This window comes from Mastigoproctus giganteus, chromosome 6 (genome assembly GCF_048544385.1).
Source record: "Mastigoproctus giganteus isolate SK-2022 chromosome 6, ASM4854438v1, whole genome shotgun sequence".
NCBI classification, from domain to species: Eukaryota; Metazoa; Arthropoda; class Arachnida; order Uropygi; family Thelyphonidae; genus Mastigoproctus; species Mastigoproctus giganteus.
This window is the reverse complement of record NC_143580.1, coordinates 121,447,986-121,475,601: the sequence shown is the minus strand read 5'-3', so window position 1 is coordinate 121,475,601 and position 27,616 is coordinate 121,447,986. Positions and strand designations below refer to the sequence as shown.

At 34.9% G+C, this 27,616-nt stretch overlaps 2 protein-coding genes across 3 annotated transcripts in view; one reads left to right on the top strand and one right to left on the bottom strand.

Annotated features, from left to right (window-relative positions):
* The window catches only part of Samtor (S-adenosylmethionine sensor upstream of TORC1), a 500,386-nt gene that overhangs the window by 76,646 nt on the left and 396,124 nt on the right, over positions 1-27,616 (bottom strand). The window lies entirely within an intron of this gene.
* Positions 1-27,616, top strand: part of LOC150084544 (E3 ubiquitin-protein ligase Mdm2-like) — a 366,530-nt gene that overhangs the window by 274,915 nt on the left and 63,999 nt on the right. For both annotated transcript variants that reach the window (XM_090376480.1, XM_090376479.1), the window contains one exon: positions 3,955-4,341. In XM_090376480.1, the coding sequence (XP_090232606.1) occupies positions 3,955-4,341 (387 nt within the window). The remainder of the gene's footprint in view (positions 1-3,954; positions 4,342-27,616) is intronic.

The following is a 27,616-nucleotide window of genomic DNA, read 5'->3' as shown; positions in this document are numbered from 1 at the left end:
CAATATTGAGGTAGCAGTGTAGAGGCATGTGATGCAAGAAAGCAAACTTATGTACCATCAGCCAAAAGAAGAAAAAAAAAATTCTCTACAAGTTTGTCCATTTCCTCCTTGAATTTATTTAATCTATCAACTTCCACAATGATAGATGGAAGTTTGTTCCGACAATTAACTACCAGCTGGCTAAAGGCAAATTTCTGCACATCTATTCTACAACTGTCTTTCTTCAATTTGAATTTATGCCCCCTCAGGTTCGCAATCTGAACAAGAGGAAAAATCCCATCAGAATTGAGCCTGCTCAACCCATTCAAGGCCTTATACATAAGATCACCTTGCAGGTGCCTAGTCTCCAGATACTGCAATTTGCAGAACTTAAACCTTTCTTGGTAAGAGGATCCCCTTCATTCCCCTCACCAATCCTGTTGCCCTTCTCTGTACTCGCTAAAGCAACTCTACATCCTTCCTAAAATGGGGCCTCCAGACCTGTACACAGTATTGAAGACATGGCCTGATCATAGGAATAATCACTTCCTTTTTGCTACTAGCAAAATTCCTGTATATCATTGACAATACCCCATGACCTGCTCTGGCAGCCTGCCTGCACTCCTCAAGAACATCATATCTGACTACACAATTACTCCCAGGTCTTTTTCATTTTCTACCCATATGCAGTACTTTGCATTTGTCAAAGTTAAACTTCAGTTGCCACTTCTCAGCCCATCTGCCCAAATTTTCTAGATCCTGTTGCAGCAGAATGCTGTGGTTTACTGTCATTAATTGCTCAGAAATAAGGGGAATAAATTCAAATTAAAGAAGGGTGGTTGTTAGGATAGATGTTTGGAAATTTGTCTTCAGCCAGTGGTTAGTTGATTGTTGGAACAAACTTCCATCTGGTACTTTAGAAATGGATAGTTTGAATAAATTCAAGGAAGAACTAAACAAACAGAGAGGATGGACAGGTGATATAGGGAGCAGTTTTTTTTTTATGTTATGCTGTATAAGCTTGCTTTCTTATATAATTTGCCATTACTAATATATTTATAATTATTTTCTCTGTCTTACTTTTGCCTCTAACATTTTAAATGCATATAATTTTACTGCACAGACTTAGAAGCATTGCACTGTGTAACAAATTTTAATAATAAGAGTTCTGTTTACTTGCATTCCTTGGTATTTATGAATTTTCGTGTGCCGATTCTGAATATGACCCTTAATATATATTAAGGGTCATATTCAGAAACACACACACACACACACACACACACACACACACACACACACACACACACACACACACACACACACACACACACACACACACACACACACACACACACACACACACACACAAATTAAAATGTAGAAACGCTCATGACAAAAAAATTTCCTTAAAAAATGTATATTTTTGAATGTCTTGGTCTTTATGTGGGAATAATAAAGATGAGATCCAGTAGATTCCACTCTTTTAAATATGATGTCACGAGTTCTGCACTGGATTTGGTTAGACTCAAGTCACTCACCAAATCATTTAATTTTTGCTGATTAGGGAGATGTAGTGCTTTATGTAAATAGGCATCTGTGGTAATCCCAATTATTCTGAAGATTCTTCTGTGGATGGTGGATTGTGAATTGGCAAGTTTTCTTTGTGTGAGAGCAGAGCAATAGAGGATAGCATGTTGGGATATAGTGCAGGTTTTTGGTCTATAGAACTTTTTAAGCCTCTTATATATTACAGTATTGGTATACACTTATGCAATACACAATTGTTACAAAACCAATGACACCATTGAAGTCTGCATAAAAATACATATAATCAAACTTTTTTTTTTTTTTGTTACTCAAGCATCTTTCAAGAACTAATCTTATTTGCAGCTTCTCAGATGTTTAAAGGCAAAAAATTTCTGATAAATATGCAAGCAAATACAGCAGACCCCTGTTATAACGCGGTTCGCTTTACGCTGATTCGCTATAACGCTGTTCTTATATTATAACCAGTATCTGACTATAACGCTGTTATAGATCACTATAACGCTCTTTTACAGATTGCATTTTTGGCATATTTAACGAAATCGTTTCATTTGATGGAGTCGATAGCTTGAAAATGAATATAAAAATACAGTTAAAACGTTTCCCACGCTGACCTGAGAAATATTCCTACGCTCAGTGAAATTCTCTCACGCGCTAATTTAATTGCAGTACAGTGACCTGTTACGTAGTTTGGAGATCAACATTTTAATAAAAATGATCACGTATATTGCTTATAATATTCGCGTTATATGCATTTATCCGAAGTCTAGTGATCACTCAGTACCGTATTGGACATCGTGCGAAACGGACAGTTTACTTGAACATTGTATCATAATTAATGCAACCAATGCAGTTACATTTTCGAAGAGTTAATAATGGCCGATAAGAATGAAAAAGCAACAACATCTGAGCGCAATACGAAGACTATAAATGTAAGGAAAAAGACTGAATTTGAAAATCAAATTAGACGTTTTGAAGCGAATCGATTCCGGTCAAAGACAAGCGGATGTGTGCCATAATTTAGGACTTGCAAGTTTAACTGTAAGAACAATTATAAAAAAAAAATAATAATAAAGAATTAATTTTAGCAGTGGGAAAGATAACTGTTTCACTGCAAGCAACTAGGGCTAGGACGGCTATTAGGATTGAAATGGAAAGACTAACTAATTTTATTGAAGATAATATCCAATGCAGAATTCAGTTAAGTAATAAAAGAGAGAGAGAGAGATTAGCCTATATGATAATCTGAAGAAAACTCACCTAAAAAAAAAAAAAAATGGAACCATTTAAAACTAGTAAGGGCTGGTTGAATAGATTTAAAATCCAGGGAGAAGCCGCAAGTGCAGATCAAGGAGCCAAAACTTTCAAAAAAGAACTTGTTAAAATTATTGAAGAGGGATATTGTGTGTTATACTTCTCAACAAGTTTATAACATAGATGAAGCAGGACTTTTTGTGGAAACGAATTCCTAAAAGAAGTTTCATATTGAAAGAAGAAAAAAACATGCCAGGTTTCAAAGCGGCGAAGGATCGGTTGACTTTATTGTCGGGTGGTAATTAAACTGCGGGAGATTTAAAATTAATACCCCTTTTAGTTTAAATCGGAAGAGGGGCCAAAGTTCAACCCAAAATCGACACATTTTTCATAATTAAATTAAATTAAATTAAATCAATCAATTTAGATCAATTAAATTCATGATTTTAATTGGAATTTTAAGTTTAATTTTGATACGTAAGTAGTTACCATATAATTATATACGTATGTAATGCAGAATATTTTATATGTACAAATATTTGAATATTAAATATTTTGACCGACATTTGTGCATATTTTCACTACTGTTTATTATTGATTAGGAAATATCCTATGGCACCGATCGCAACTCACAAATACATATGTTAACTTATGGGAATTCGGCGCTCGCTTAGTGCGGATTCACTTAGTGCTCTGTTTTTCCGGAACGCATTATCAGCGTTAAGCGGGGGGGTCACCTGTAGCTGTCCAATTTTTTTTTCAAAAGTACTTAAGCATCTTGTCTTAATTTGCATAATCTTTTCAAAATTTCTCTTGACAACACTCCTACTTCATGAAGAATTGGAGAGATCAAGTGACAAAAAATTGGAACTGGGGTAGTTCATGCAGTAAACTCAAGTAGAATAAACTGCTAATTAGCAGACTGGTTTAGGACAGGATATGAAATTTTCTGCATTTTATAGAAAATATTTTTGATAGTATGTTATGACAGCTAAATGGAACAACCTCATTTTTAGATAAATGCATTTTGATTTTATTCATCATTAAAATATATTTTGAATAAATTACTTTTTAAAACTGTTATTTGTTATGTAGAACCGAAAGTAACAATAATTTATAATTTTGAGAGTTTGTTGCCTTTCAAAATTTCCATCTTTTAAATACTTTAATTATTAGGTAAGCAAAGATGATTATCAAAGAAACTCTGAAGAATTGGATAGTATGTACCAATATTCAGCATCACAACCAGAGCAATCTCAGGAAACAAATAATTCTTATCAATTATCAACTTCTGAAGAAATTGGAGATTTTTCACAGCCAAGTACTTCAAAGGAACTATCCCAAACTTCAAGTTTAGATGAAAGCACACAAGGCATTTCTTCTTCTCAAAGTGTATGTGGTGAAACTTCTTCCAGTATGTGTTCTATTTGCTTAAGTCGTCCAAAAACAGCTACTATAATCCATGGGAAAACTGGACATCAATTGTGTTGCTATCCTTGTGCTCGACGACTGCAGGATCAAAAAAAAACATGTCCCTTATGCAGGAGAAAGATTGAAAGGGTGGTGCGTAACTTTATTGTATAAATGCATTTTCACCTCTTAAAAAAGAATAGCATATTTAAACAATCTTCACACTTAAATATTCAGCAACAAGGTGCCAGAAATAGAGATGAACATTATATAAAAAAATTAAAATACTCCAGCATATTGCAGTGATATATTAAAAATGGTGCATCTATTGGAGTAAATAAATGCATCAGCACTTAAATTACTGGTTAATAAAAAAAAACTGAATAGTCAAAATACAATTTTATCTGCAAATAAGAACTAAGTTAAAAACACACTTACACAAAACTTTGATATATTCCAACATGGATGAAATCAGTTATTTTTAGTTTTTTTTTTTTTTTTTTAATAATCCCTAAATGCAAATCTTGTTTTAGTGTAGCATATTACTATTTACACTAACTGTTTTTTATAAAATGTTAATTTGTTATATTCAAGCAAAATAGCTTTGATAGTTAAATCTCTCAAAACAATAATTTATAATTTTGAGAGTTTGCCATTCAAAATTCAGCTGAAGAGTCATAGAGATATACTTTCACACACACAAAAAAAAAAAACTCTATGGTCCACACATGTGAAAGAAACTAATCTGTATATGCTTCTCAGATATTGCATCAGCATAATCAGTGCTACTTATTTATATATTTTATCCATTCAAGGCCTTAAAAAATGAAAAGCTTTAAAAATAAAAGAATTTCTGGTTTCAAGTTACCAGTTTTAAAATCAACTGTTCATAAATTTCATCTTGTTGTGACTATAAACTGTGTGTGTGTGAACACAGAGAGAGAGAGAGAGAGAGAGAGAGAGAGAGAGACTCTGACTATCATGTGATATCATACACACTGTACATTAGAATGATAGTAACTTCCAGAAACTTGAGATCAGTGTTTTAACATTCTCAACCACATACATTTCCATGTTTAACAATTTCAAGTTGATAATAATAATAATAAATGTAAATCACTGGAACATTATCTCTTAATACAGTTGGTAGAATTAAATGCTCCATTATGTTTTCATTTTTTCCTTCTAAATAGAAAGAGAGAAGTTAAATATAACTTTTTTTGCCCAACATGGTTCTTATGGTTTTAGTTTTCAGAAGACACTCATTTTGTTAAACTTAATAATATGAGGGGCATTCAATAAATTAGCTACCAATGAAGGAAATGAGATAGAGGCAAAAACCTGCTTTTATTTTTCAATGTGACTCCCCTGAACTTCAATATACTTGCTCCATTTTGTTGGCAATGAGGAATACCAGACAAATAAAATTCTTTGTCCTGTCCATCAAAGAATGCAGAAACAGCAGACTTCAGTTCATTGTCATCAGCAAAGTGACATCCATGTACGTTTCTCTTGAGGTGTCAAGACAGGAAATACTCACTGGGGTCAGATCTGGACTCTAAGGTGGATTGTATGTGACATGGGCACTCGTGCATTACCTGGGAGAAGCAGCACACCTCTTGAAAGTTTTCCACAGTGCTTTTCCTTTATGACATCCCGTATGCGGTACACTAGGGATGTATATGACTCCCCAGTGACTGTTTGCTTGTGTTCCAAGTGGTGAATGTACAAAATTACCTCAACATCCCAAAAAAAAAAAAAAAAAAAATGGTGGCAATAATTTTGCAAGTGAAGGTTGTGTCCAAAGTTTTTTGGGTGGGGGAGAACCCTTGTGCTTCCATTGCATTGATTCTTGCTTGGTCTCAGGATCCCTTCCATAAAGCTCTAAATTCTCCTCACAACACTGTACTCTAAATTGCTTCTGTACAGGGGTCAGAAATCTGGGAACCCACCTTGCATACTGCCTTAGTCATCCCAAAATGTTCATGGAGGATGGTTATAACTGCTCCCTCAAATATGTCACATTCCCTAGAGATTTGGAACACCTTTAAACATGTGTCATTCAGCACATGGGTTTTTCCACAGCTTGGCACATTTCTGGAGTGGTCACTGTTACAGGCCTTCTTGAATGTGGATCCTCTTTGATGGACTCTCTATCCCACTTGAATTGTTTTGACCAGAATTTCACATTGTACTGTGAAGGTGCACTGTTGCCATACACAGCCACCATTCTTTCATGAATGGCCTTTGGTGAGAAACTTGATGACTGAATGATGCTCCAAATTTCAGCAAATCCATAATTTGATACAGGTGTCTTCCTTCTTTCCATTACAGCAGCAAAACCGAAAAACATATTAGGATCAAAATTAGTATGATTCAGTTGAGATATGTAGGAACATGGTAAATCATCGTTGAAATATAACTATGGGAAGTACCTCAGGTAGATAACTTATTTTTGTAATTTCACTGCTTCAATTTTTTTTTTTTTTTTTTTAATTATTATTTTAAGATATTTATATTGTAGGTGGCAAGGCACAATACTGGTGAACAGATTCACATCCAAGGCACCAAAATGGAATGACATTAGACACTAGATAAAAATAATTTTAAATTATAAAAAGCATACCAAATTGAGGCTTAGATAAACTGTTTTCAGTTTATGAAACTTCACATCATCCTTAGAACAACCTGTTTCATTACTGTGATTTTATTTTTTAAGTACTTTAAATATTTTAAATTATTTGTCTCATTTATCATTTTGCTCTATGGCTACTACACTCACAAACTATACATCAACCCTTACTGTACTGACAAAAAGAAGATAGGAAATATAGTTTTGTCCTTAATTAATAATTATGTTAAATTAGAAATAAGACCTTTCTTTGTTAAAATAATAGGATAAAAAAAAATACCTTAAATAAGATCTGGGAAAATAATGCAGAAGCTAAACTGAATATGGAATTTCAAGGTAAAAATTACAAAATCCTGAATTTAACAGTTCAATGCAATCTGAAATTTATATTTTTAACAACAACAACAGCCGACCGGGCTAGCCGGGTGGGTAAAGTGCCTGCCTAGCAACCCAAAGGTCGCGGGGTCGAATCCCGCCTCAGGCTTGGATCAAAGTACTGCAAAAACCTAGGAAGGTGCATTATGGCCACAGAAGCCGATGCGGAAAAAAAAAAAAAAAAAAAAAAAACAACAAGAACAAAAAAAAAAATACATACATACATATATATACAGGGTGATTCCTTTGAACTATTGAATAATGACACATCTCTCAATTTTATCAAACAAAAGCACGTCCTATTGCTCTGTTATCGCATTTGGCTAAAACACTTGAAATATTGATTGCTATAAGACTCACTTCTCTTTTCACTAATTTTACTATATATGAAAATACTGATTAATTGATAGCCATATCTGCCATTTTTGCTCCCAAAATTTTAGTTTTTTAGTTCTAATACAGAACTGTACCATTATTGAAACTAAAATCTTAAAAGTACTTAAAAACCTTAAAAATAATACATTTGTATTATTTTTAAGGTTTTTAGTAGCTAAAGTGATATAATTTTTGAACTTTTAAGACATGGAAAATAATTCTTATTTAGCAATTACTAACTTAGGTTTTTAATATTAAATAAATAAATGAAAAATCAGTTCCAAATATTGCCATTAACTGATTTCTCATGTATGATAAGGTGTTACCACTTTTCTTCCCTCAAATCTGATGACAGAATTAAATAAAATTTTGAACTTAATAATTTATTTAATGAAATTTTACTTATTGATAGTTTTAATTATAATGTTAAATTATTATCCAAAATCCCAGGACTTATAAAAGCTACAGTAGCTTTGGATAATAAAAATTATTATTCTGGGTCTTTTCTTTAACTCCAATCATCAGTGACCAAGACCGAACGGCAAACTGTTATATTTACTCTGGTTGCATATTACAGCAATCCAGCCACAATATAGTGGTAAATGAATATGTCACTGTTGACAATTTCGAGAGAGAGAAAGAGTATTACTGACATAATGTGTAGAATATTGAGTTGTTAAGAGAATAGTCACAGGTATGTGATTTACAGTTCTTATTAGTCAATTCCAAAGACTGTCTTTGGAAACTGAAAATGTCTGGTAATCTTAGTCTATAACGGATAAATTAGGATCATTTACTATTTTCATGAGAGAGATCACAAGGTTTATCTGTTTTGTTTCAAGAGGAATTTACACTGTTAGTTAAAAATTAAAGGAGGAATATGTTATATTGAATATTGGAATATAGGAATATTGAATACAAGTATTCAATATTATTTAAGCTAATTTATACAAAGTTGTCTTATACTGAGAACTGTTATTTTGTTGATAGCTTGTATAATTAAAAAGTTATATATGTATTCTGAAATGAAATATTTATATATATGAAACATTTTAACCTGTATAGAGTCAAATCTGTCTTATTTTTTGTTAGGAATAATTACATATACAGCAGATGCTGCTTATTGTGATCACATTTGGTTTACGAAAATGATAACAATGTACCTGGTAACACTAAATGGTGGTGGGGGGGGGTGAAATATAAAAAAGTTGTTCATCTTACCAATCTATATTTATTATCCAGTATGGTATATATAGTACTCTGCATACATTACAATATAAACACTCAAAAAAAAAAAAAAAAAAAACACCAATGAACACAGAATCACATAAGCATACTGACCTATTTAAAAATTTTCTCCAATTTTTATTGTTTTAAATCCTTTGCAGTTAAATTTTCATTACATTCTTGTAACCTGATTTCTCATGTATGACTACAAATACTACTATTTGTAGTCTTCACTTTTTTTGCTCCCTCACGTTCTAATGCACTCTGCAATGCTTCGTAAGATTTCCTAATTTCTCTGGACCTCAGTGTCTTCATTATCACAATTTTCATTTTCCTCGGTGGCAGGTTTGTCAGATTTTTTTGCCCACTTGTCTAAATTTTGTATATCAAATGAATTACTGGTATACTCTGGCACTGAACTACTTTCTTCAGTATTTATCACAACACCTGGCTGAATAAATCCAACTTTTCAAAAGGTTTTTTGATTGTTGGTTCAGAAATTAAATCCAAAGCACCAGCCCATCATATGCACTGCATCTAATAAGTTAATTCTTTTTGCAATGTCTTTGCTTTTCTGCAATAATTTTTTGTTGCATTGCACTCCTGTACAGTGTTTTGAAAACCTTCATGCTTCCTTGATCCAAAAGCTGCACTGTGGATGTTGTTTTTGCTGGAGGAAATATTAATTTTATGTTGTTTAACTGCACAAGGTAAGTGAAATTTTTTTACTGACTTGCCATCATTCTTTCAAAATGTCAACAAAAAATTTTTGAGATGCCATCCAAACATTTGTTTCTCTTATGTTCAACTGTTTTTTTTTTTTTTTTTTTTTGTCCCTCTTAATGTGGATACTTACTTTTCCTATTTATGAAAAGGGTTTTTTTATTACTATTGCACATAAGAAGTACAGTCACTCTTTCCTTCTGCTTTTTTCTAGCTGTAGAATGTTAATTTCTGAATAATAAAGTATGCTCAGGCATTGCTCTAAAAGAAACACCAGTTTCTTCAGTGTTGAAAATGCAATCAGGACTAAATTTTTCCAGTAAATTAGGTAAGACGTTTTCCACCCATTTTTGTGCTGAACCCGATCAGAGTCTGATTTTTCTCCATGAAGTTTTTTGTACACAATGTTGTCTCTCTCCTTCCACTTGCTTAGCCACCCATCTGTAGGCATAAAATTGCTTACTGAGTTTATTTACTCATTTCTTCGCCTTTTCACATAGGATATTTCTACTGATGGAACATTTTTTTTTAAATCTTAAAATAGTAAACCATCTCAGAAGTGCTTCTGCCATGTCTTTTTCTTTTCCTGTTCAGAATGTCATTCTCAGTCACTTCTAATTTATGTGATTTTCTATTCTTTGCACAAAAGAGGCTGTGAAACACTACCTCTTTTTGTCTGTGAAATAATTTTAATGCAGCCTCTCCTCACTACACTCAGGTAAGGCACCATGAGCACTTAGAATTTTGTTCTTTTCATTCAAACTTAAATCTATACATTTCTGAAACATTTCTGTTCTAAAAAATAAATAAATTGTGGTTAAGTTCTTGATGTTGTATGTCTATTCACCAAAAGCAGACAGAGGATATAGTACTGCACACATACACTAAGATCACATGATCACTTGTGGGAAAAACTTCAACTGTTTTAACAGAGTCATTAAGCATTAATAACTTTTCATACATATGTAATTGTAAAACTTTACAATAGTGGGATGTTCGCTCCTTTCCCCAACCATATAGCCCAATAGCAAAAGCATAATTTTCTTGATTGTTCAGTCACTCTCCTTCTTTTCCTAAAAGGTACAGACATTTGGCAGGGATTGGAAATTAAATTTAAGATACTGTTTTAACAAGGGACAAGGTCATAAACATTATTTGGCATAGTCAGGGCTGTAAATAATTAACAAATTTCCTCACGTAAACAATTTTAGATGTACTGGAAAACATATTTCTCCTAAATGAAATGAATAACGATAACAATAAATGGCAGAATTTACATACATTATAATATAAATGGTTTTAGATTTTCATTTCTGATTATAATAAGTGGCTGATAACAATAACCAGCATTCACTGTATTCTCAGACATCTTGTGGTACTTTTTGTACCATTTTATTAGTATCTATAAACACAGCAGGACAGAAATGATTAGACAATTATATAATATTGATTTTTTTAGAAATTTTAGTTAAAATTTAAAAAAATAAATAATAAAAAGGATTTCAGGAAATAAGATTTTTATCTAAAAACATTTTATAAAAATTCAAACTATATTGAGGACATTAACCTACCCAGAATGCTCTCTCTATAATTACGTAAGGGTTGTGTTCTGTGGAAAGCTACGTAAGTCGGGGAATTTCCCCATGCTTCTGCAGCACTCGCAACTGTGCTCGCTGAATTGATTGAATCAAAAAAGAAATGTTAGACGAACATGTAAATAGAATTATTTATTGTATTTATTCAATTTTTATCTCATGCCCAGGAAAAATTAAAAAGCGTGCAATTTAAAAAAATTTCAAAATTATAAAATTACAAAAAAAAGAGAGGAGACAGGCATAACGTCAGTAAGCTTTTCCTCTCGAGCATCATTGCCAGAATCGATGTCTTCAGCTGATAAGTATGCCGTTGTGGAGATTTAGAAGCTTCTTTCTTTTCATCGTAGATTTCTTTGTAGCAAGCAAGCATATCATTCACTGTCAGGATCCATCTTCTCAAACCTCACCATTGCCGATGCAGTTTCACGAAATGCCATTGCAATCTCTCTGGTGCATGAAGCGTCTTGGTTCATCTTGAGCTTCGTCAGCATTTTCTTCTTTCACTATAACTGCCTGCAAGTCAATAAATTCTTCATTAGATAATTCCTTCTCTTCTTCCTCTGTTAACTCCTCCACATCTTTGGCATCAACCTCCAACTGTGAAGTAGCTCTGCAACCTTTACAATCTTATCTGTAACCGCTTCATATTTGTCTTTTTCAAATCCTTTGAAGCCTTTTACGTGCTGTGGGCATATTTTCTTTCATGCGCCATTTAAACAACTTTTAGTAATTTCCGCCCATGCCTCATTAATGTTTAAGATGGCGTGGTAAATATTGTAAGATTTCCAAGTCTCTTAATGTAAAATTTTTCTCACAGTCTACTGCGGACAATGCCTGAGCAAATGTGCGTAAATAGTATGCTTTTAAATTCAAAATAACACACTGATCCATAGGTTGGATGAGCGAAGTGTTTGGTGGTAGAAATATAACTCTCATGTTTGAATTGAAATCATCTAGATGCATAGGATGTCCAGGAGCATTATCTAATAGAAGCAAAATCTTGAAAGGAACGTCGTTGTCTTTACAATATTTTTCAACCTTGGGAATGAAGCGGCATTTAAACCAATCCTCAAAGAGAGATATTGTTATCCATGCTCTCTGTTTCGATCGGAAATGCAACGGGTAAGGTGGCTTTATCGATGCCCTTAAATGCACGAGGATTTCCAGAATGGTACACAAGCAGTGGTTTTAATCTGTAATCTCCTGCTGCATTAGCCCCAAGCAAGAGCATGGCCCTATCTTTTGACACCTTGAAACCTAGCATTGTCTTTTCCTCTTTGGCAATGTTTGTTCAATCTGGCATTTTTTTCCAATACAGAGCAGTTTCGTCGTTAAAAATTTAACGACGCGTTAAAAATTTGCTGTGTTGAATTTCTGCCTTCATCAATAATTTTTTTCAACACATCACTAAATTTCTCTGCAGCTGCAGAAATGGCACTGGCAACTTCACTGCATACTTTAACATTGTGGAAACCAGCGCGATGCTTGAACCTATTAAACCACCCATTGCTTGTCATGAACTTGGGTTCGCTGTACTTATCCTTAATAACTTTATAAATACTTGTTGCTTTTGCTTGGTCATTAGACTCAGGGGGACTCGCTTCTGAATCTGATTTTCGATCCATATTATTAACAGCTGTTCCACCTTTGATATAGCACCTGAACGCCGTTTTGTGATTACTGTTGGTCTTAAATGCGTTGATCCTTTAACACGTTCTTTTATATGTGTACTGTCCCTTAAAATAGTATTCATTGTTGAAGCAGCGAGACCTAATTCCCTTGCAATAGATGACAAACTTTGTCCCACATCGTACTTCTAAATCATTTTCATCTTCATTTCTAAATCGGTTTTGTTTCGTTTCCTGCACAACCACCACTTCGTTTCCTTTGGTCACTTTCCCTTCATCATTGTAATAAGTAAATAGGAATGAAGAGAAGTTTCTGAAAATTTGTTTTTTATATGATTGAATATTTCAATGAAGGGAAACACATTTCAATATTATCGCAAATGCAATAAGATCCTGTTTATAATTAGATGCACAAACAGAAAAGCCCAATAAACCGGTATGTTCATGACCTCAAGAAACGTACTTCAGAAAAAAAATATCACAAAGGTGTTCAAAATTGATTCTTATAACGGGAACATATGATAATGACGAAAGGATAGTGCAATTTCCATTATAAATATGACCATTTAGAGAGATAAATAAAATAGCTTAGTAATATAGCAAATTTTTCCCCTTGCAAGGTCTTGGAACAGATTAAAAAAAAAAAAAGTGTTATTAGGTTTACACTGTGATATTTTCATGTTACCTCCATTTATTCTGATGGGATGCAAAATACATCAGTCAAATCCTCTGCTTGCACCTTCACGATGGTGGGACTATTAATAATCCTGGGTATAATCTCCATGCACAAGTCCATGGTGGGTGACCACCCAAGTGTGAACCAACGTAAGCAGGGGTTGAGGTGTGGCGCCCACACCATATGGAGGAACGCCACCCCTCTATGTTACCAGGCAGTACTAGGTGGTAGATGACTCTGATCAACCGGTGAAATACCACCATTTTGCTTATTGGAGGCTTGAAGTGGTGGAACCCATGTTTAGTCTCTAGAGCTAAGTTCCGGTCAACCCTTCCCTATCTTTCCATCATGCAGTATGATTGATGACTTTTGAGGTTATGATGAACGTCATGGCGAGATCCAACATTCCTTACATTTCGAGGGTACAGCTCTAAAACGGTGTTCGCAGGCCGGCCGCTAGTTAGTACACCGGACCAGCTAGTGTATAATCTTGCTACCTATACTCTGCCAGATAGTGACTGGAGGGAGTCCGAGTAGTGTGTATGCAGGGAGCATTGTCGAGGCCACGTTATGTCAAGGATCTGGGTATATTCTTACCAGGTGTACGCCATATCCAAAAATTTCATTACTTCATTAAGCATGTCCCACCCACTTTTTCTTACTATTGAATACACCATGAATTGTCAAACTTACAGAGCAAGCTTATCTGCGAAAAGATCTAAACCTCCCAAGCACTTCCTAATTCATTTCACAAATATACGTGGTCTCAATTCTAATCTCAACGATGTCCATTTCCACTTGCAGTCTGCCAAACCCCATGTACTTTTTTCTGACAGAATCACAGTTATCAGTTGATTCAACTACTGCTCATCTCAGATGCCCAAATTATTCGCTGTATGATTCCTTTCGCCTCAAAGGTGGTACTTGTGCATATGTCCGTTCTGATATTCCCTGTCAGAGACTTGGCAATTTGGAATCTCCTCTCTTTGATCTTCTCTGGCTTAAAATCTCTCTACCTCATTGTGTCAAATTCATCTGTTGTCTCTACCGTTCTCCCAACTCCACTAATCACTTGGAGCTCTTTGACTTCCTCTCTTTGCAACTTGACTTTCTCCAGTCCAACATTCCTAACAGTGAGGTAATTTTCCTTGGTGATTTTAATGTTCACAACTCCAGCTGGCTTCCGTTTTCTAGTCACACCTGCCCAGCAGGTCGAGATGCTGAGGCTTTTGCAATTACTAATGACCTAGCACAGATTGTTCATTTACCTACAAGAATACTGGACAATCCTAATCATACAGCCAATATGCTTGATCTTTTTCTCACAAACAACCCTTCTAAGTATACGGTCGAAGTGAGAGGTCCTTTAGGCACTTCAGATCACAACTTGGTGATTGTCTCTTCTCCAATGGAACCTTTATCTCATGGCTATTCCCAACCTCGTTGTTGTTTGGCATTACAAGAATGCAAAATGGGATGACCTGCGAGACTTCTTTTCTTCTTTTCCTTGGTCGGATTACTGTTTCAAAACTTCTGATGTCAATGTTTGCTCAGATCGTGTCAGTGAAATTATTCTTGCAGGAATGGAATCCTTTATCCCACACCCCACTTTAAAATCTCGTCCTTTATCTAAACCTTGGTTTTCCAATAAATGTGCTAAGGCTGTTCAAGAGAAAAATGTTGCATATCGTAATTGGCTTGTTTCTAATTCTTCAGTTTCATTTTCTGCCTACACCAAAGCTCGCAACAATTGTAAAGCAGTTATTAATCAGTCCAAACGTTTGAACAGGTTAAGAGTAGAAAACTTGCTTCTTGCCCTTATGGTAGCCGAGCATTCTGGTCTCTTGCCAAAAGCTATTGGCCACAACTTTAGCCCATCTCTGCTCCCACCTCTGTCCAAACCGGATGGTTCTGTTGTTACTTCAGCCAAGGATAAAGCTGACCTGCTAGCATCCCATTTTTCTTCCAAACCATGTATTAATGATATTCGTAAAACAATTCCCACCATTCCCAACACGCTCCATTCAATGCCCCCTGTGGTCTTCCATCAAAAGGATGTCAGAAGGATTTTGACGAATCTTGATGCTAAGAAAGCTCCAGGTCCCGATGGTATTTCTCCACTTGTTCTCAAAACCTGTGCTCCTGAACTTAGTCCTATTCTTTTTTCACTTTATTATTCCAAAGGTGTTTTTCCTTCTGCTTAGAAATTTGCTCATACCGAGCCAGTTCCTGAAAAGGGTGACAAATCCCTCCCATCCAATTATCGTTCCATTGCAATTACTTCTACTCTTTCTAAAGTAATGGAGAAATCAATTAACTGCCAACTCTTAAACTACCTAGAAACCTTCCGTCTGATCAACGATCGCCAGTATGAATTCCATCAGTGTCGATCCACTGGTGATATTCTGGCTTATGTTACCCATTTATGGACTAATTCAATGGAAACGTTTGGCGAAACACAAGTAGTTGCTCTTGATATCTCAAAGGCTTTCGATCGTGTTTGGCATAAAGGTCTTCTAAACAAGCTTCCATCTTATGGTTTGCTAACTGTTTTTAGTAATTGGTTATCCAGTTTTCTCTCTGATCGCCCACTGAGGATGATGGTAGATGGCTCTCTGTTTTCTAACTTCTCCACTCTTTTCCTCTTGTATATTAATGACCTTCTTCCATTGACTGGAAATCCTATCTATAGTTTAGCCGATGATAGCACATTGCATTCCACTTTCCATTTTGAGAAAGTCCTGCTCAGTCAGCTTCAACTTCTCGAAAATCTGCTACCAATTCCTTAAATGCCGATCTTCAGGTAATTCTCCAGTGGGGCAAAGACAACTTAGTTGATTTCAACCCTTCTAAAACTCAGTCTTGTCTTATATCTCGCAAAAAGAATTCTTCTGCTCCTATGCTTATCTTTAGTGACACTCCGATTTCTAGGCAAAATGATATATCTCTTTTGGGGATTATCCTGACTTCTAATCTCTCTTGCCACAAGCACATTACAAATATTGCTTCCTCTGCATCTAAAAAACTTGGTTTTCTCTTTCGTTGTCAGCGTTACTTTTCTTCGCTGTTCACTCTGTATAAATTGCAAATTCGCCCTGCCATGGAATATTGTTCCCACATCTCGGGTGGTGTCCCCAAAACTTCTCTCAGGCTTCTCGATTCCATTCAGAAGAGGGCAGTTAGGTTAATTAATGATTCATCTCTAACAGAGTCTCTCCACTCGCTTTCTCATAGACGTACTGTTTCTGCTGCATGCCTGTTCTACAGATACTTCCATGGGCACTGTTCTTCTGAATTGGCTTCTATAATTCCTGCTCTCTCTTTCAAAACAATCCGAACACGTGCCGCCACCAGCCAACATCCATTTACTGTCCAACTTCAAACTCACAGAATCAACTTTTCATCTTCCTCATTTATTCATTCAACTGCCGTTTTCCGGAACAGCCTTCCTTGATACGTATTTCCTGAAAATTACAATCTACAGAAGTTCAAGTCGAATGTCAACAAATATATTTTGTCTTCTCAACCTCCAAGCACAGTACTAAGTACTTTAGGTTCTAATACCTCTTGTGTTTGGGGTTCACATTAAAAAAAAAAAAAAAAAAAACTGACTAATTTTGAGAGGAATATAGTTAGGGAAAGATGTTACGTTAGGTGATTGTTTTCCATTAAGATTATTACTCCAGTGGGAACCCCCCCCCCCCCGCTTTACGATAGACTCTCCATAATAAATACCATTCACTATTCAATATGTAGTAAGCGCCAGTCATTGTGATCACATTTGCGAATTGAATTTTAATTCAATTAACATCGATTCTAATAAGCGATAATAGGAGGAATATTATCAGGCTATAAAAGTGAAGATATAAAGCACAAATTTACACTTTATTACCTTACCAATTAACAAAATTAAATGATTTGCAATAAAAACAATTTGCAGAAACTGCAAATTGTTTTATGGTAGTGACCTCCAGAAATGTGCTTTAATAAAATATCATAAAGGTGTTCAAAATTGATAGTTATAATCTACTGTACTAACTAATTGATATTTCTGTTCACTGACTTTTTACCTTTTTGGGTTGTAAAATTTAAAACAGTAAAAAAACATAAGCAATCACAAACGAATGCACAAACTGTAACAAACACGATACTTTCAAGTGAGATACAGAGTAACAAGTTTGCAAAGCTTAAAAAATAGAAATGAAGAGAAGATTCTGAAAATTTATTTGTTTTTTATATGATTGAAGATTTCATGGAAGGGTTGTTATGTTATGTTGTTATGTGGTTTTTAGGAGCATTAGCAACTAAGGCCATATTGCTCCGGGATATGCGGTGGTCATTCCCTGACCTTCCCGCATCCTCTGTATTTGGTGGTGACGGGCTCGAACCCCGGTCTAATCAAGAAGCATGTGCTACGCACTGCTGCTCCTTCCCACCTGGCTATGGAAACGCCTCCCATGGAAGGGAAAACACATTTCACCATAATAGCATAAAAACCCACAGAATTCCTACTGTATTATTGCAAATGCAATAAGGTAAGAGTTTACTGTTTATAATAGATTGCAGTAACAGAAAAGCCCAATAAACCAGAAACTGAAAATTGTTTTTATTGTTTTATGGTAGTAACCTCCAGAAATGTGCTTTAATAAAATATCACGAAGGCATTCAAAATCGATTCTTATAACTAAACATATGATTATGATGGAAGCATAGTGCATTTTATTTATTTATTTTTTTTTTTTAATTTGACTCTATAAAGTGGCTGATTCTACTAACCAGTGGTATGTTAACCGGAACCTACTTGTTTCACTTTGAGATGGGCTTATGATTTTCTCCGACCGGATCGCGTATTTTGTTTTTGCATCCTTTATTTGAAGTGATTTTTTTGGGTTTTGCTTATTTGACTTAAATTTACTGTATTGAATTCATGTACATACGTTGTGTAAACTGATAATATAGCCCCTAAAGAGTGCAGTGTGAAGAAAATTTCAACTTCCAAGGGCTTGGAACAAATTACCAAAAGCCAATGTGTTATTGGGTTCACATTACAATATTTACACATTCACATTACAATTACAAAACAGGAGTCCCCTGTATAATTAATACCGCTCATATACCACGTGAAATTAATATAATTTAAGCTAATTGCCTAAATCACTATACAATTTAAGGTGACGTTTCAGGCATCTTACCCGATAACCATCATGTCTATACCTACTGTGGTAATGTCTTAAACGGCATCTTAAATTGTATAGTGGTTTAGGCGATTAGCTTATTAAACTATATTATTAATTTCATGTGGTATATGAGTGGTATTATTTATAGTAATAATCTTAATTTGAGAGAAATGTTATTGTCAGATGTCACATTGTGATATTGCAATTGCTGATAAGCTATGTGCATTGACCACACAGTACTTAGAAGGGTAGTATCACAATTTCATCAGACATCCCTGCAAAACACACTATGTACAGAGCTCCACTGCTTGAACCAAACATTACCTAAATCAAATCAAACATTACCTTGCTAAATCATCCTTGGATGGTTCACAACAAATGCTCTAATTGATTCATGGAGCAGTGGAAATAGTTTCTATGGAGTGAAGAATCTTTCTGATCAATATGCGTGGGTGCGGAGGACACCTGGAGAATGTCTGTTGTCTGGGTGCAATGTTCACAACAATGAAATTGGGACTGTTTACCATAGTATGGCCTAGAACAGTTGGTGGTTGTGAAACTACGAACACCACTGTGCCGCCTCCATAGCCAGGTGGGAAGGAGCGGTAGTGCGTAGCACACGCTTCTTGATTAGACTGGGGTTCGAGCCCGTCATCACCGGATGCGAAAAGGTCAGGGAATGACCACCGCATATCCCGGAGCAATATGGCCTTAGTTGCTAATGCTCCTAAAAACCAAATAACAACGACCACCACTGCTTACCTTAAAGTTTTGCACAGTTTCATGGGATAATCCTCTGAAACAGAGGATTATCCCATTACGAGCATTACCCATGCCATTTGCTGGTACTATTCGAGAATGGCTCATGGACAACAATATACAGGGGTTGGAACCAGAGCAAAGTTCCAATCTGAACCTTATAGAATAAACTGGAACTCTGCATGATGGCCAGACCAACTTGTCCCACATCAGCAGTTCAACTGCCTACCGCAGGATGAATGGAAGACTGCAGTTTATCGTTTGTTGGTGATAAACCTATCTAGGAGGGTGGAGTGTGTCACAGTGACTGGGGGGGGACGGTAACCACTCCACTAACGTGAGTGACATATCTGTGGAACAGGCATGTGTCTGGATACTTTCTGGAGAGAGTAGTGTTTATATTAGGATGTTAAATATTCTGTTACTATGGGTAAAGGAAAAGGTTGGCACAGAATTATTTATTGATGTTTGTTGTGTCCTTATTTCCAAATATCCAGAGGAACTATTTATTCTTTAGGCTTAGTCTTTTTCTCAAACTTTCCTTGGCAGTAGTTGATCCTAAAGTTTTTCTTAATGTATGATTCTGATGAACACAGCTGAATGTTTATAATCCCTTTGTAGTCCAGCACTAACAATCAAAAAATACTAGTTGAAATATGATGTTCAAAGATTTACTTTTGAGTTAACATGAGTTAATATATAAAAGCTTTAATGCAATATTTCTTCTTGGAAGAAAATATTCACTAAACTTTCCGTCCAAACTGAAATTTTTTTTTACTTTTGAGCCTGCATTGAATTCCTTTTGTTTGTCCTTTTAGACAGAGATGCAGTGAGGAAATTTTAAAAAAGAACATAATGGTAAAAGACTTTTGGTTTTCATTATCAGTTACTCATGCTGTAGAGAATACTGGGTTAGTCATTTGTGAACTTAATTTTACTGAGGTGCAGAAATCTGCTAAATACATTCTTGAAAATTGAATTTTGTCTGTCCTTCAGACCAATATTTCTTTACATCAGTTTTTTTCATTTAAAGAAAGTTTACATCAGTTTTCATTTTCACAAGTTTACTTGTGAAAATGCCAACCGCAAACTAATAACTAGAAAATGTGTAGGAAAATTCTCCATCTGGCTGAGATGAAAAATCAAATGTGCTATTTAGGGACAGTGAATTTAATATTTTAATTTCTTCCTAAAATATTGTTTATTAAACATTAACTGGCACAAGGTTATAAAATTTTATGAGTGACTGTGGCAAGAATTTTCCATTCCAAATATCAAGTCAAAATTTTCCATACGGAGGTATAACATAAGTCCTACTAAAATATACATAATACACTATTACATTAGAATTTATTAGCCTTCCAGCAAGAGTATTTGGGAGGGGGAGAGATAAACCAATTTTTTATAATCTTAAAATTAGTAAGAAATTGTTCACTTTTTGATACTACCTTTATTTTCAATCTTTTCTGAATATAACTAAAAAATCCAAATTTTTATATTGAAACAAAATACATTTTAAATATCTTCATTGCTAAAAACCCACTCTGGCATGTTTTTAAATTTTAATACCATGCATTTCAGAATTATGTTCAGCCACTGAGTGGAACTTAAAAGAAACAGAAAACCTTTGAAAACAGTTATCAAATTGTTCCTTAAACAATTTGATAACTTTTATTTGATAACTGTCAGATGGTGTAATCACATGCAGCATCTTCCAATGCTCAATTTATTTATTTCAAATGCATTCCTAGTCAGGATCCTTGGATTTGACTTGCTAATAGCACTCAGGCTTGATACTGACTAACTCAAGATACAGAGGAGGAAATCCACAACTACCAACAGCTGGTCTCTAACCCTGCACACTCCACTCAGTACAGTCTTGTGTTCTTGCTAACATGGCTACTGGAGTCCCATTGCTCAATTAATGGATGTGAGTGCCATTAATTTAAAAAAACTAACACATCCAGTGCTACCTAAATGCGAATTTTGGAACATTTGGAAAAAACAAATTTTCTAACATCGCCATTCCAAAAATTTGTACACGAAAGTGGAATTCATTGCTAAACATGACTTACTTTTGTGATGAGCTGTAAATCAACAAAAAAAACTATGTGGAAAGTCTATATACAAAAGAAAAATATTCAGTGAGTGTGCTCTGGTACTGAGTAGTTGTTACTTTTATGTGTTTACAGCATTCATTGGTTAAAAATTACTACTTGTATGTGTGCAGCACCTCAACGGGATTTTATGCATATATAAAGTTAGCAAACATGTTGATTACAGAATATAGTTCTAATAATGCCGGTCAACACCAAAAATGTTTCTGGCTTGAAAATAATCAATTCTTAATTTTAGCATGAGAAAAACGAATATAACATTTAAAACTCTAAGTTTGCTCTCGGTTCCACAATATAGCCCCTCTTATGATTTAGGGGATTGGTGAATACTAGGGAATTTTTGAGTCTAGAGAATAGATAGGTTGGTAACACTGAAACAGGAACCAATACGCCATGCTTTTTTCTTTTTATTTCTGTGTATCATTTACCTTGCAAGTGATTAGGGATGTCAAACTGGTTATAACCGAAACCGGTTATTTCAGCAGATTTATAACTATTCGATAACTGATTATTTCCTTTTTTTGTGTGTGTGTTATAAAATTTGAATGGTACTCTACTGCATAATTGACAAGATTGTAGTTTTTGATAACGTTTTCTGAAAGAGCGCATATTTTATGTTATACTGTCATTCAATGCTACAAGTGTCACTGTCGTGTTTCAATATCTTTTAAGAGATAACAAAGAAAAAATAAGTAATTGAATGACAACGAATATTTATACACAAAAATAGATCTAAAATTGTTTTATTATCAAGTACATATAAATTCATTAGATATTTTGACTGCAGTGAATTTGTTTGCATATTGCAATGAGATCATTTATTAGTCCTTTATTATTTTTCGTTTTTTTTTGGAACAGTTTATATTAGTCTTATATTTTATTATATTAATTTATTTAAAATTATTTTAGGGGTTTTTCAAGATTAATTTTAAAAAATCAGAAGTATGGAATTATTAAAAAAAAAACCGATCAGCATTCAGCTCGCTGTTCTCAATGTTCCGTCACTATACAGTGCAAAGGAGGTTCCATAACAGGACTGCAAAATCATCTACGCAAACACAATATTTACTCCTGACTCTGCAAAGAAACAAAAAATTGAAAGTGGTTCTATATCGACATATAAAACACGAAAGTTTAGGCAAACTGAATGTGCGCTGAAAGATAATTTTTCAATTAGTGCAATAACTAATTCTAGAGCTGTTTGCGAATTTATCGTGAAAAGGGGCTACGAAATGCCACAGAGTCAAGCAACAGTAAGAAAGTTAAATCGTTTCATTTTGTAAGGAGGTAAAATTGAAACAGAAAGATAAATTCATGAAGTTAATTAACAATAATGTAAAATTTTCCATAAAGGTTGATGAATGGACTAGTGTTACTATGAAGCGTTATCGTAATGTGGCTTCACACCTAGAAAAAAGTAATTATAATTTGGGACTGATTTACATAAAAGGTAGTTGTATTTCAAATTCGGCATTGAATTTGAAAATGATATTGTTGCATCTACACATGACGATGCAAAAGTATAGTTTGTTAACTGGAGTTGAGAACCAGTTATGTTATAGTCACGCTATTCACTTAGCTGTTCTTGATGTTTTTTATCAAAAGAAAAAGGAATCCTTTGACAAAAAGGTTAATGAAGATGAAACTGATGACGTATCCAATTCTGATGATTATCTACAATTAGAAAATAGTTTAGATATTTCATATCAGAATAATAATGAACTGGAGTTAACAGAAAATTTAAATACAGTTGTAACACTTTCCCGAGCACTTATAAAAGTTTTCATTTCTTCAAAATATATACAGTAAACCCTCGATTTAATGACTAATAGGGGAGTGTCCATTAATGCCGAAAGTCCGTTAAATCGAATGTAACCTGGGAGGTCATTTTTTATTGTTCTTAATGTAAAACAAAAAAAAAAGCTTTAATACAATATAAAATTATTAAATTATAATAAAGAATATGTAATATTCTGTTGTAAATATAAAATGTTGCAATTTGGCCTTTGATCTACGGATATAAGAAACAGTTTGTTTTTTTACGCCGTAAATTTCACAAACGTTCCAATTTCTCAATTAGCTCTAATTTCTGTGCCACATTTAAGTTCACACGCTTTCTTTTAACTCCTCTATCACTTGTGCCCTTTTGTAAGGAGTGCAAAATTATTTAATAAAGTCACAATTCAGAAACACTCTATATACAACCTGACCACATGATAGCTTGAGGCAGACTGAGACCGAAACAAAGCGAGTCAGTAGACGTGCAGTTTAGTGTCCCGAGTCACATTCAGTGCGCAAGTCACCGCCTGCTCTTATCTGTAATCTGGGAAAGCAGCTATTTTAACACATTTTCAGAAAGAATAAAAAACTATTTTCTGACTACAATTTCCTGAATTTGATTATAAAAAGAAAAGTAGGTAGTTATCAAAACAATAATGGAAATAGGTAAATATTTTTAATTAATAATAACACTAAAGTTTTGTATAACCTAAAAAAATAATATGATTGAGATTAACGTGTACATTATTATTATTTTTCCGGTCTGTTAAATCTGAAATCCATTATATCGGGGTCAGAAAAGGGGAAAGAACTGTCGTTACTTCTAGTTAGATGTGAAAACTAGATGGAATCCATTAATTCCAATGTTTGAAAGATTAGTTCTTGTTAAAAATTGTATTAAAAAAGCTCCACATGATATAGGACAAAATCATGTATAGTATGAGAGTGATTTCAAATCTATGGAATTATTAATAAAAATTTTAAAACCGATAGAATTAGGTGTAGCGGAACTTAGCAAAGACACGATGACATTGTTGACTGCAGAAGGTATTTTAAAATTCATTTTTGCAAAACTTGAAGAAATAGACAATGATTCAAGTATAAAAATGTTAGAAGTATTAAAAAATTGTTTTCGAATGTAGGAATAAAAAATGAAATTTTTACAAACGGTAAACCTGCTTAAAAATGATCAAGATGATCTAAGCTATGCTCAAAAGTCAGTTTTATATCCATTTGCAAAAACATTAATTATGAGACAAGTCTTTCTGAAAATAATGTTACTATGACAGATAGTACTGAAAGAAATAGTAACACTGACATAAATATGTCACTTGTCGATGAATTAAGAGCGACTATTGACGGCTGTTTTAAGTCCAATAATTGTTCGAAAACTGATGACATTCAGAAAGAAATGAAATTCTTTGAAAGTACAGAAAAACGCACAAGAACTTTGGAAAATCTTCATAAAGTTCTAACAGTAAAGCCAACTTCCACTGCTACAGAATGAATTATTTCTAAGTGCTCTGCTACACAAACTAAGATTAGAAATAGAATTAATCCTATAGTAACGAATGGGCCTGGAGTACTGGGTCCATAGGTTATAATATACGTAAGTTAGTTATAATCCAGTTTAATACAAATATATACTAACAAATCAGTAGCTTTCGAGACGTGTGTCCCTTTGTCAACTGACAAATTAAATACAAAATACAACGAGCTGAGTGAGGCACGTTAATCATCCGTGCAACAACAATGACGCACGATTAACGTGCCTCACTCAGCTCGTTGTATTTTGTATTTAATTTGTCAGTTGACAAAGGGACACGCGTCTCGAAAGCTACTGATTTGTTAGTATATATTTGTATTAAACTGGATTATAACTAACTTACGTATATTATAGAATTAATCCTGAACTTTTAGATGCACTTGTTTACTTACTATTTTTTAAGTACTATTTTTTGAAAAAATAAATTTTCAAACTTTACATTGTTTGTTTTAATTGTAATTTATTTAATAAGCAATAAATGAGATTAAAAAAAATAAATATTTTCACTTACTTTTTTTATATTATCGATTTGTTTACGTAATTCATGTTATTAATAAAAAAATTGCAATTGTTAGTGGCATTTTGTTGTACTTCCTATAAGCCGAAAAATGTGTCGGTTAACCGGTTATTTGACATCCCTACGAGTGATGTTGTTTTTTTGTTCCTCATGTTTGTAAAAAAGGCCAGGATGACATGTAAATGTGTTAACAATATTTGTTGTGTGTGTGTGGTGATGTGACATTTTCCACTCAGAAATGCCAATTGACTCTACTTGTAAAGACAGCCTACTACCATTATTTTGGCCGTAAGGTAGGGGATGAAAAAAAATCCTGGGCACCTCATACTTGCTGCAACACATGTGCTGTAAATCTCCATGGATGGTTGAATAACAAAGGACGTTCAATGCCTTTTGCCATCCCAATGATTTGGAGGGAGCCTTCAAATCATGTAAATGGCTGTTATTTCTGCATGTTGCCTCCTCTTCAGCATGGCATGTCAAAAAAAAAAAAAGGAAGTGGACTGTGGAATACCTCAACATTCTGTCAGCTATCCAACCAGTGGCACATGGGGATGGTCTGCCTGTACCTCAACCCTCCAGAAGAGTACACTTTGGAGTCTGATGAAGATGGGGACAATGTGAGGTATGATGGTCAACATGGGCTTTCAACATCACAGTATCCTGATTTTGTGCCAGAACCTGAGTCACTGAGGGTGTCACACAGAATCACTCAAGGTGAACTAAGTGATCTAATTTGAGCTCTAGATCTCTCGAAAGATAAAGCAGAGCTTCTGAGATCAAGGCTCCAACAATGGAATCTTTTGCAACCAAATGTGAAGGTGTCCATATAGAGGAACAGGCAGAATGCTTTAACTCCATATTTTAAAAGTGAAAACAACCTTGTTGCCTGCTGTGATGTCAATGGTTTGATGACAGCTTTGAATGTGGAGCATAACCCACAGGACTGAAGGCTATTCGTAGACTCATCAAATCTAAGTTTAAAACCTGTTTTGCTCCACAATGGCAACACTCTTCCTTCAATTCCTCTAGGCCATTCTGTTTATTTATTTATTATTATTTTTTCCCCCATAACCTACACCACGGGTGGTGGTGGTGGTGTGTTTTTTTTTTCTATTTTGTCTGCCCCTCTGGAATGGGCCCCCCAGAGGATCCTGACCTACCTGCTGGCAACATCATGTGGGTCAGAGTCTCTTTTGAGACAGTACTGTCTCTTTCGAGACAGTACTTGCATTACTGGGACTGGCACACCTTCCCGTGGTGTGGACGAGTACCCAGAATCATCTCTCCAGTGATTGATGCTTCTGGGGAGCCAAGCGGCCAGACACAACAGAACACAAACCTCCGTCACACACATATCGGGCCCATTTGTAGTGATACTGTTCTTCACAGAGATACGAGGTGGAGTTGAACAGATGTTCTAGGTGCCGCCCTTTACAAAAACACATGTCTACATGAAGGAAACATGAGAATATGAAATTAATTCTAGAAGCAATAAAGTACAAAGACCACCAATGGAAGATCTGTGGAGACCTGCAGGTGAATACGATACTGCTGGGCATGCAGTTGGGATACACGAAGTACTGCTGTTTCCTGTGTGAGTGGGATAGTCTAGCTAGGTCCTCACACTACAAGAGAAAAGCCTGGCCTATAAGGGAAAATCTGTGCCCTGGGGGGGAAAAATGTCCACCAAAATCTTCTGGTTGATTGAAGCAAAATTTTTTGTCCCCTTTACACATCAAACTGGGACTCGTGAAGAACTTTGTTAAGGGTATGAACCAGGATGGAACTTTCAAGTACCTGAGAGGTCAATTTCCACTGCTGAGTGATGCTAAGGTAAAGGGGACTTAGAGGGGGAACAAGCCTTCTGTGTGTTATCAGACACTCAGTCTAAAATACTGATGGGTCCAATATCTTTCTATTTCAGAAGAATTAGGAGAAGTCCAGTTGATCTGCCTCCCTAAAATCCACTCATGCACACCTTCTCAATGGTAAGTGCTATTACATCATTTCAGTGGCAACGAACATGTATGGTGGTTCTCTTCAAGATGCCTGGTCAGTGTGAAGAGGAAAAGACCAAACCCGCCAGCGCAGGACAGCACGACGAAACAGATGGCCCTCAGTCTCGAGCAGCTTTCACTCCCCCCCTCTTACGCCAGTGAGAGGATTAAAGTGAAAACAGAGGGTGCTAAGAATCTCTGGGTATGACCAGGCTGCCATGTACGGAAACTGAACTCGGCCTGTTAAAATGTAAGATCGCTCATCAGTGAAGATGGAAAAGGAATTAGAAAATGTGAATTGG